Source organism: Dreissena polymorpha, chromosome 2 (genome assembly GCF_020536995.1).
Source record: "Dreissena polymorpha isolate Duluth1 chromosome 2, UMN_Dpol_1.0, whole genome shotgun sequence".
Lineage (NCBI taxonomy): Eukaryota > Metazoa > Mollusca > Bivalvia > Myida > Dreissenidae > Dreissena > Dreissena polymorpha.
Window position 1 is genome coordinate 151,399,066 of NC_068356.1, and position 12,061 is coordinate 151,411,126.

General features: G+C 34.5%; 1 protein-coding gene across 1 annotated transcript; it reads right to left on the minus strand.

Annotated features, from left to right (window-relative positions):
* Positions 1–481: 481 nt before the first annotated feature.
* LOC127869456 (uncharacterized) lies at positions 482–7,777 on the minus strand. The gene is made up of 2 exons (XM_052412062.1): positions 6,808–7,777; positions 482–5,744 (listed from the first exon to the last, which is right to left on the minus strand). The coding sequence occupies exons 1-2, from the start codon at positions 6,856–6,858 to the stop codon at positions 4,401–4,403; spliced, it is 1,395 nt and encodes a 464-aa protein (XP_052268022.1). The 5' UTR covers positions 6,859–7,777; the 3' UTR covers positions 482–4,400.
* Positions 7,778–12,061: the final 4,284 nt, after the last annotated feature.

Consider the following 12,061-nt stretch of genomic DNA (forward strand, 5'->3'; position numbering starts at 1 on the left):
CACCAACCAAGCTCAAGTAAAAATAAAGTGAGCGCATGATCCAGATTTATTCATGTTCGATTTACTTTGTTAACACAGGACGGCGCATGTAAACACGGGACCGCGCATTTTGCTGATTGTTTTTTTAAATAAATATTCGGCATATTTACTTTCATTAACTCAGGATAGTACTTTTTAATCAAGACTGTACTGTCATACGATCAGAAAGACAACACTGGAATAATGGACATATTTCCGGCCATCTATCCACACAGAGTTCTAGTTACCTTGCTCATGCATTTTTTTAACTGTCCTATGATCACGATCCAGTTTTAATACATGATTTAGTTTTAATACATTCATGTTATCATAACAACCACTTTTTTTCTGATGAAAAAAACTAAGTAACGTGTATAGCCCCAATATGGCCTTCTATTCGCATACAAAGTTGTAACAACTTACACGTAGCTGGGATACTTTTTATGTTATGGAAGGATATAAGTTGAAATTTAAGTTGGTTTATTACCATATCATCAATGTTTGTTTCACATCAGTAACAACATGATTATTCCCAATGTGGCCCTCTAACGATATACCATATGTTTCATCAACCTATAGTACATACTTTTTGAGTTATCACAGGATTCAAATTTCAATTGACACACGGACAGACGGATGAACCCTGGAAAAATCTATAGTCCCAGTAGGAAACTGACAAGCAAAAGAATCCATTATAAGCAGAAACATTTATGTTTTCTTCACATGTTTCGGAATGAGACCAAGGGCAAAATTGGGAACTGGTGTTATTGTGTTTTTCTTTCGTACCAAATACTTTATAATTGAGAAAAGGTGTCTGCGGTATCAACGATAAAGAAATTAACTATATGTTCAATGTCCCCCCCCCCCGACCCTTTTGAAACCTGTTATATATATGCAGCAATTGTTTTTCTTTAATAACATACCATCTCATCATCTCATAAAGCTCATCTGCAAGCGAACATATAAAATGAGCACGGAAACAGAACATATCAGCAATAAGCCATTTGAAAAAATATGAAGATGGGTTTGTGCAAATAAATTTCAGGCAATTCAAAAGACTCATTATTCCCAATCTGAACATTTCACAACGCCATTTCTCCTATTTCAGGTCATATTTCCCAATTGGTGCGGTGCCGATATTTTCTCAATTGTGCCACAAACAACGCTGATTAATCTTTTTAAATCTATTTTTTTGTGTACATAATATATCTTATATGTTAAAAAACTAATATATCTCTATTAAATTTTAGTTTTATGAAAGTTTTAATTAACTGACAAGGGAATCGGAAGGCCACGTTAGCGTTACCAATGGCTAAAATAGCAAATGGCTATTTCAATGTCTAATTGGTTATATAAATACCACATTGTCTACTAAAAGTTTGAAAAATCATTTTCATATAAGTCACACATTCTGATGAATCTTTTATAATAACATGCCTTTTGGGCTACTTTTTCAGATTTTTTAGCGCCAAATTAGGGAAGGTCTTATTTATAATTAATGTAACCGAGAGTCTGTTAATTCTACTTCACGCAATATAGTATTCGGTTATCACATTTGTAATGCAAATACATCCGTGTATGGATAGGAGCATAGCTTAATTTATGAATACATTCACAGAACCATACACAATGTATTCATCAGTAAGTGTAACCTGACCGCAATAAGCGCAGAAGCTACAGTTCTAATACGGAAATCATAATCTTAACGGTGATTGTATGCACACATTTTATCAAGACATGTATGGATGATAGTTTGAAACATGTTAATAGTTATCATCAGTTAAATGAGGGCGACTGTTTAACTAAATTTACCAATACATTTACAGATACATACACAATGTATTCATCAGTAAGTGAAACCTAACCACAAATAAGAGCAGAAGCTACACGCTACAAAAGTGTAACAATATATATACAAATGAATAAGCTATCACTCGTGCGATTCGGTTACAACTCTTTAAACAAGAAAAACTAACACAACCATACATACACTTACAGCAGAAGTGAGAAAAAATGTGTGTCTAATTTCGATCAGGTGCCTAAGTTTGATCAGTTTTTTTATGACGTTTTTTCGAATAACAGCACTCACATCACGCGCCAGCCTTCCTGCGAAAACTCATAACAGAAGTCGTAATTCCATCAACCTGTCGTAAACATGCGGTTTAAAGAGGTCTTTATGAATATCAAAGCTTTAATTATGTCAATTGACCAGTCGCCAAATACGAGATCGCTCCGCCCACTGTTTTTATAAAACGCTTTATCCATTACTCCGACAGTCTTTGTCTGTCGGACCATGTCCCCGCAATAAACGAAATCTGATTGATTATTTCGTGAGTTTGATTGACAGCTGGCGACTGGTCAATTATCGATACATCATTTTTCATGCATTTATCGCGCTTATATTTTTTTAAATCACCATTAAATTCATAAAACATCCATCAAAATACTATTTTCTAAATTGCCAGAGACGCTGCAGTTTTCAGGGGAGGTAAGAAAATTCTCCGTAAATAAGGTTACAATACACTAAATGATCGCTTCATGTAGGGCTGTACTCTCTAAAAAAATATCATAGTTGACAGGAAGGCATGTTTTACACTTTTTACCATTATTCGGGTGTTATCTTGCGGAGATAATGGTAGGGCATGAATAGGTGTTCACTACTGAGTCCCTGAAATATGATACACTCGGAGACTATTGTAAACCATTGCACTAGAAAAGGTTACATTCCACTAAGAAACGGCCGAAAAAAAAAGTTGCAAAAACAGTCGATTTTGATTTGTGTCAATTTCTTTCTTGCATTGTACATGACATATCTTTTTTATTGCATAAATCGATTCCGCTTAGAATGGCCTTTAAGAAAAGGTATGGTTATGGGGGTCTCTATGTGCAAAATAATGCATTTATTTTCGCTCTAAGTTGTCGCTTTTACATTGAATTATATAGGAAAACTATTTAATGTATTATGACCATAAGCGCTTTGTTAAGGGGGCTCATAAGGGGGCATTCATAAATTAGATCGACGCATTACATTTTAAGATAATAGACGTCAAAGTAAGACGTTTATTGTTAAATTTAAGCTCTTCACTGCAGCGCCATTGCACGAAAAACTAGCTTTTAGAAGGGGTGAGACATTCATTTGTCCACATTGTGTTTAGGAAAAATATCGTATTATAATGAAAATATGTTTGGTGATTTAACAAATGTGTGTTTATGAATGTTTAATGTTCTTTTCTGTTACCTTCTTAATTGTCAGGTGTTGTTAATTTTAATAAATATTTAAGACACACATTACAATAATCTTCAAAATATATGAATAACCTTTCTTTTCTAAACAAACAACAACATTAGACTGTCTTGCTCCTAGCTTAAGTATTCGTGTGACCATATAACTATTTATCTACCCCATGTGAGCCCACATTTGTGATGTCATGAAGACAGTTGGTCGAACTAAGGAGTGCTTCTCAGTGACGTATATCATGCGGGGTAATAGTTTTTAACCGTTTACGACCGTTTTGTTTGTTTATATTTCATTTTTTGGCAGATTTGGATACAGTTTTGAATACCTTGTCTAAATACCATAGCAAGTTTTTAGTAATCGTTGTTGATGTCGAGCATGCGCAGAGACAAAGTTTAACGTGATAGAACTTAGGCACACAGAGCATATCAATTGGTTAACGCATAAGCGACTAATACCTTAAACAGGTTTTAATTATGTCAACATAAAAACACCAATACAATAGTATATATCCACGTATCTTCAGTTAAAATATAAATACGTATTTCATTGAAAAAATAAATATCCGTCATAAATCGCATCAAACACTTGTAACTTCACGTGTTTTGTCAATAGAAAACATTAGCAATACTATATTCAACTGCAATTTAACACAATCTCAAACCAACTACACCATGTATGCTATAAATAGGTTCAACAATAATTTTTGCCTAGCAATTTTAGAGACAGTATAATACAAACATGTATATGAAAACAGTTTCATCGATAACGGCAATAGTAATATGTTAAATTCAGTATTGCCGATAGAAATATCAGTTTATTATCAACGGGATAAACAAGATTGTTATCGACGATCGTTTTCAAATAATCATTTTGCAAATATTATTTTTGTCCTGAAAAAGGTTAAAGACGACTGTCAACTATAACTTTGTAAAACAGTTTGCTAACAAATTTGCAAACATGTGCAATCTACTTTAAGACTATACACATTTATTACTAAATACATAATAAGTACCTGAATTCATTTTATTATCATATTATTCCCGAAATTGCTCTTTAATACTTCAAACGATGAAAGTACCCAATATTTATAAATGAGTTATATCCATGCCAAATAACTGAACAAAAACTGATTGCTGCAAACGTTTTACATCAACATTCTGACATTAACACCTGTGGAGCTGCTTACTCGACTCCCTTCCATAATCATTCTCAGGCGAACCTCCCTCACAATTTCTTTCTTGCGTCTATCCAATGCCTGCAGGATAACGTCTGTCTCATCACACACCCAGTTCTCATCCGTGCAGACGACCAATCTGTTCATTTCAATTAGATGTAGCAGCTCCAGCCCCATTCTCCTCGTGTTGTACCATCGGAATGGTTCAGGGTGACCTATGAGGGCTTGTCGTATCTTGGAAAGTCTCAATATCATCCTGGGACCTTCATTCATCATTTCTGAAATCGTTGATATCCATGTACGCTGCTGTGCCTCCTCAAGCTCACAAGCTGCCATCAGATTCCTATCTGGAATCATGTAATATGGCAGCTCTCGAGTTACCAACGCAAACCTAAGCGCATCCAATCCCTCATGTAACCAGTGCAACAGACTTCTTTCATGAAACAAGGACTGATGATTATTTTCCGCTATCCATAATACAATGTTCTTCAATGTGTACGATGTGACCTCTTTCTTACGTGGATTTAATACATCGTTCTTCACCATTTTCAATAACACATACAATTTTATTTGAATCTCGTTAAGATTGTTTACCAGTTCGATCTCACCGGTGTTAAAACACACTCTCCATTCAACATGTTGATATTCACTGCCTTTGAATCCAACAGGCGTAAGAAATGCTCCAAGTGATAAGACTTTCTGAACGGCTTCCGGTGGCGGCCAGTGGCGTGGTCTTGTGGCCCATTTAGACAGGATGTTGGGGCAGTAGTAACGTAATGCATGTACTTTATCGGTGTGTAATGCTCCTTGAATTGTTTCGGGCATTGACGGCCCAGCACGTTCATGCCGCACCATGCCTTCCGGATTTATAAAGTTCCACACATCGTTATTAACAAATAAGTCACTGCTTAAAATTTCTCGACCATATCCATCATCACAAAACGCATTGTTTACTTTCGAGTCAATTGTTGTACCGCGTCTCTCGAGTAGCAGTCTACAGTGTCCATGGTAACTCATACGGTTGCATGATCTCAGAACGGTTATCTCCCTAGGATAGATATAAGCATGTACGCCATCTTCTAAACAGATCACACGATTGTTTATTAACATGTTATCCCTATCACTTTCCAGGAAGGAGGTCAGCCCCTCAGCCTTGCTGCCCGTGATAATTTTCGTTGCCGCCCTACCAAACTTTGCATTGAACAGCCTTTCATTCTCCCTGTATGCGTCTTTCCGAGCCTGTATGATCTCCGGCCCGTAACCGAGCCAGCTCAGTACAGAGCAAGTCTCAGCAGAGACATTTTCCCACTGAACCTGAAATAGTTATCAATAACACAAAAACATGCTATGTGCCATAAAACGATATGTAATTGATAGTCAGCGATTTTCCTCCTTCTTTATAAAGTACCGGTAAACGGCACTTTCCCAATGACGAAAAAAATACAAATTTCCCAATTGCTGTCCTTAAATTCCCAATTAAAGTTAAAAAAAAAAAAAAAAAAAAAAAAAAAAAAAAAAAATTTTTTTTTTTTTTTAAAGCAACATTTAGTTAGTTTCCCTTTGCAGCTCTATAGCTTGAACCTAGGTTTATATAATATTAACAGCTTGAAATCACTTGTTTATCAATTCTAAAGTATTTGGGAGCAAAAATTCAAATACACCAATTTCCCAATTTGAGGTTTTCACGACTCGATTTTTCCCAATTTTGAGGTTTTCACGACTCCATTTTTCCCAATTGGACCGGTACGGGTACTTTTCCCAATTGGACAAGGAACATCGCTGGATAGTCGTCAAATAATTCAGCAATAGTAACAATGAAGATAATAAGCGACAATAACCAGAAAGTAAATATATTCCTTAATTATCTCCATTTTCTGAGATTGTAAGAAAACAATTCATGTGTATCAGTCATTACTAGCAATCTTAATTGTAATTGATTCAAATTGCATAATTAATTCTTTTTTCAACTTTTAAATTTGAGCAGTTATTTCCGTTACTGAAACAAATTCATATTTACACAGTAATTTAATGATTTTAGGTTAAACAGTGAAACATAAGAGTAATTTTGCAATTTTAATGGAGGTCTAAAAGTCAAACAAATGTCATGTAAAAAGTCTGGTCGTAGTTTGCCATGTGTAGAAACTGATAAGTTAATTGTATAAGATTGTTAAGAGTGGTATGTTAACTAAATTTATCAACCATGTGTTTAATATTGTAACATTGCCTTACATGTAATGCACACCTTCATTTAAGTATACCAACATTACAATATTAAGGTTCATCAAATGTAATTTGTAAAGAGGGACAGACGTTTGTTCGGGTAAAACACTGCATTAAAAGTCATTTTCATTAGAAACCCACTGCACACTCATCTTACCGGGGCTTGTCTGGAGAACCCTTCATCACGTCCGACTCCACCTTCAGCCATCTATATACTTCTGTAATAAGATGTTAGGAACATGAAAGCTCATTAGATAATGGTAACAGTATGGACAAGAATGCAATAGTACAGTTCCTTGTCAGAACAGTAGGTTTGTTAAATAGTATTAACAAGGTTAGGAATACTTATGCATATACTTGATTCGCATAAACTGTTCATAACTGTCACTATTGCAGCACTTACAATATTTAATTTGAGTAATAATTTAGCCAATTTTCTTAAATTTCTTGTCAATTAAAAGTTTGAATGAGATGATGTCTGCTTGTTTTACAGATACCTGTCAGATGAAACATGCCTATTTTTGTACAAAATATTTTTTATTTTCTAAGCCAGGTTATAGTTTATGGTGTTTAGTTTTACTGTTTCCTCACACATATCATAACTACGACAATATGCGAATATGAAACAATTTTGTTTAATTGAGTCAATTTACCAAAACGTGACAATGCCCCCTTTAAAGGGGCCTTTTCACAGATTTTGGCATGTTTTGAAGTTTGTCATTTAATGCTTTATATTGATAAATGTAAACATTAAATTTTAAAAATTCCATTAAAAAATCAAAAATAAAATTTAAAAAAGGAACAAAAAAGTAGCCCGCAGTAGGGCTCGAACCAGTGACCCCCAGAATCCTGAAGTAAAAACGCATAAGCCAACTGAGCTATCCTTCCAAGCATACATAGAATGCATATTTTATACGTTATATAAGCAATCTTCGTAGTTTCACAAATTTAAAGGGATCTTTTCACGCTTTGGTAAATTGACAAAATTGAAAAAAGTTGTTTCAGATTCGCAAATTTTCGTTTTAGTTATGATATTCGTGAGGAAACAGTAATACTGAACATTTACCATGGTCTAATATAGCCATTATATGCATCTTTTGACGATTTTAAAACCTAAAAATTATAAAGCGTTGCAACGCGAAACGATTGAATAATTTCTTGAGTTCTGTTTCTGTCGTTAAATTTTGTGAAACTACGAAGATTGCTTATATAAGGTATAAAATACTTCAAGTATATGTACTCGGCGGAATAGCTCAGTAGGCTAAAGCGTTTTTACTTCAGGACTCTGGCAGGACTCCAGGGGTCACTGGTTCGAAACCTGGTCCAGGCAATGTTCTTTTCCTTTTTTATATTTTATTCTTGATTTTTTACTGGAGCTTTTACGATCCAATGTTTACATTTATCGATATAAAGCATTTAATGAATAAGTTAAAAAAATGCCAAAATCTGTGAAAAGGCCCCTTTAAACGACAACAACAGAACTCTCCAAATTATTCAATCGTTTCGCGTTCCAACCCTTTATAATTTTTAGGATTTTAAATCGTCAAAAGATGCATATAATGGCAATTTTAGACCATGGCAAATGTTCAGTAATACTGTTTCCTCACAAATATCATTACTAAACCGAAAATTTGCGAATCTGAAACAACTTTTTTCAAATTTGTCAATTTACCAAACCGTGAAAAGATCCCTTTAAGGAGAAGATAAAGCTAATACAACGAATATTCTGTACTGAATGAAGTGGGAACATTTCCTCCTGAAAAGTGTGTTTACCTGATACGATGCGACCAAGTGTGTTTACCTGATACGATGCGACCAAGTGTGTTCACCTGATACGATGCGACCAAGTGTGTTTACCTGATACGATGCGACCAAGTTAAATATAAAATAATAAAACGCAATTGTATTTAACGCATGAGCTGTACGTATGTACTCATAAAAGCTCAGAGCATTCAAGAAGAACTAGTTTGTTTTCATCCTTATTTGTGTTCGTTCATTAAATTAAATTTATTATGAAAGAATTTCTATTTCTGATTATTTTTATTCTAAAAATGGTCGCGAAGATGTGCCTTACCTAAAGAAAATTGCGAGCAGTGTTAAATATTTCAATTCAAATAAAATGGCGACAGCGCTTTTGTTTTCACCGTCGTCAAGGGGCATGTACAGTCAAGTTACCAATAACGGATCATTACCAATAGCGGATCAATTTGATGTTCAAGAATGCGTATCACGATTAATAGTTATTATTTTAGATGTTATTTTGTAGTCAGCATATTCAAGACATTTTCTTTAAAACGCGATATTTGTTATCAAAATCGGGCATTTTTTTGTCAATAATTTTAGTGTGTTTTGTCGACATGTACATACGACTTTATTTACTTCCGTCTCGTTTTGAGAACGAGGTTTGACATTTTGCGCGGCAACATTTTATAACTATGTTGGTAAGTAAGAAATATATGCATATATTTAAAGGCCATTAAGAAGTATTTCTGCCTACAAAACACCATTTCAGTTTTGTTTCGTTTTTAAGATTTTGCATCACCGTAAAGAGGATGAAGAATTAGGGCAAAAGCGGATCAATCGTGTCCTGTTTACATGAGTTAGAGGGGATGTCTCAAAAAGCCATCCAATTTTGTTACAGACATTAAAATTACGTGTTATGGGTCACAGGTGAAAGTAACGTACCCTGGATAGTATATTGGTCCAGGAGCCCAATATTTCAAACAAATATATATAATCGTGTGTTATGAGAGAAAAATTGACGAAGAGCAATCAAAAAAATCCATACCCTCTTGATATTGGTCTCATAACAAGGTCATTAACTAGAATTTATCAAAGACGGTAGACCTGTCTTTGCGGGCCGATTTTACTCAATGTCAATTTTACTCTCATAAAACACGAGTATATATATTTATTTGAATATATTATTTGGCTCATATGCCCATATACTATCCAGGGTATGTTACTTCCACCTGTGTTATGGCTGTAACGGAATTGTTTAGTCTTATGTTTTAGAGAATTTAAAAATAAAAGATTACTGTGTAGTGTGTATGATACATAGAGACATTATTATGATAAACATATACTGTTCATTCAAAAAATAAAACAAAGCTATTAATATTGATTGTTAAAAGTGTATTTGTCTGTTTCAGGCAGCCACTGAAGTGGTACAAAATCAAAACTTACTTGCAGCCCCGTTTAAGTCCTTTTTATAATGCGAAGTGTTTGGAAATATAAGATATTGTTCACGTTTAATATAATATTCTTCAGTATACATATTAATTATTCCGTAATTATTTATCATCATTCTACTTTAAATACTAATTACCTACTGTTATATTACAGCTAGCAACAACGAACTAACTTCAGTTCATATATCTCGTACACTAAACTTAATCACATCTAACGCGCACCCCACACAGGCAAACTACCAATCCTAAACATCACAGCACCTCATGTACATGACCTGCAGTCCTAGTTCTAAATCGGTGAACGCGTAAACAGGATGCTGATATCACGTACACCACCTATCTACCATGTGAGGCGAGGATAAAATGGGCCAGATTGAAATGGTTAGTGTTTTTTTTGGTTTAGTGCAGACTTTGCTATGTCTATTTCCACGGCTTGCAATATGTACACTACTATATAAAACACAGCATAATCACTGTTAATTAGCAAATCAACTGTATGCAATCTTTTATTCACATTATACAAGTACAAGATTCATGTTTTGACAGTTCAAATAGCGTTTGAGATGCCCCCTAAGTTGTTTTGATCACGTGATCCGTTATGGCTACAAGTGATCCGTTAATGCATGAATTCCGATGTGAAAACAAAACGTGCCATAAAAGATATTGTCTACATTTTAAATCAGAATTGTTGCTTTAACAGTACGAAAAGGTAATATTTTATTAAACTTGTATAAAAGAAGTATCAAAACATTTATTGTTTTTCACCAGCACAACTTTATTACGCTAGTGATCCGGTAATGGTAACTCGATTGTAACTCTAACTGACGCAAGTGCCCGGATGCTGCGATATTATTAATACACCATTGTGTCACACCGGTCTTGTGTCACACCGGTCTTACTGACCTGCTTCAACCTCCGCGCAGTTATTTGACGGGCACCAGCATAGCTGGATCAACAATCGGGACATCTCGGACAATTCCGCCATATCGGCGATCGTTTGGACGATGTGGTGTAGCCCACTGTCCGATGCGTTCAGATTGCTGGATCAAATGCATTCTATACATAGATGGTGACGTCACTACGTTATTGTCACCTCTATACTTAGACGCATCACGCACCTCCATTTGGAGGCATTTATGACTATGACACAAAGAAGTCCGCGGATGAATGAAGAATTTGCTTTATAAGTAAACATTCATGTTATGATTTTTAAAAAATCCTTCCTATCTTCCTGCCCTAGTTTTTTTGGGAAAATTTTAATATTATTAATATCATTTAGTTAAATTATTCAAATATCAATATGTTTTGATAACATTAGCTAATTATAGTATTTTATTATTTATAATGAAATACTTTGCGAGGAAAGTCCAATTCTGTTTTAATTAGTCTTAATTAGCTACTAGTAAAATTGAAAATATCAGTTACATCCAATAATTGGATTATATGCGTGTGAATGCATATGTTTTTTGACAGTTACATAGTACCCTATTTAATTGTATAACAACAAATAACTATAGTTCCACAACCCAGCCCAAGTTTACACAAACTGAATTAATTCATCAATTGATCCTATTTAATTATATTAAAAACAACATGTGTAAGATTTTGAGAATATCCCATGTATTCCTCTAGTATTCCTTTAGTACACCCAGGGTTGGCACCAATCGACCGCCCCCGGTTTTAACCGGCGGTTTTTACTGGTTAAAACCGCCCCGGTCAATACTCCCAAATTTGTCATTACTGGTCAATACTGGTCGATTGAACTTTACCCCCAATTTTGATTAATATTCCATGCTTAATTAACAATATTGATAATATAAATTAAACAGACATGTTGCTATTAATACCCACTATTTTATACCTGTTCATGCAAATAAGTCAAAGTTGGTCAACTGGATTTTTCTGGTTGATTGATTTTTTTTTTCAATTTTAATGAATCATGAATGCTCAGAAAATTCTGTGCTTGATTAAACACGAACCTGTCAATTACTGTGTATTAGTTGTTTCTCATGCCCCACGTCCCCAGTCTTCTCACAGTCTTCTCACCTATACAGGTTAGGGCATCCAAAACTGATAATAGGGCCTTAAATGGCACCTTCTTGACACAACCCTTCCTTGTCATGTATTCTTGCCTGGATTTCTTTAAGTACTTTTTAAACAAAGTAGTGAAAAAATATTTCATTTTCCATTGATATAAAAATAAAAAATAAACATAATTAG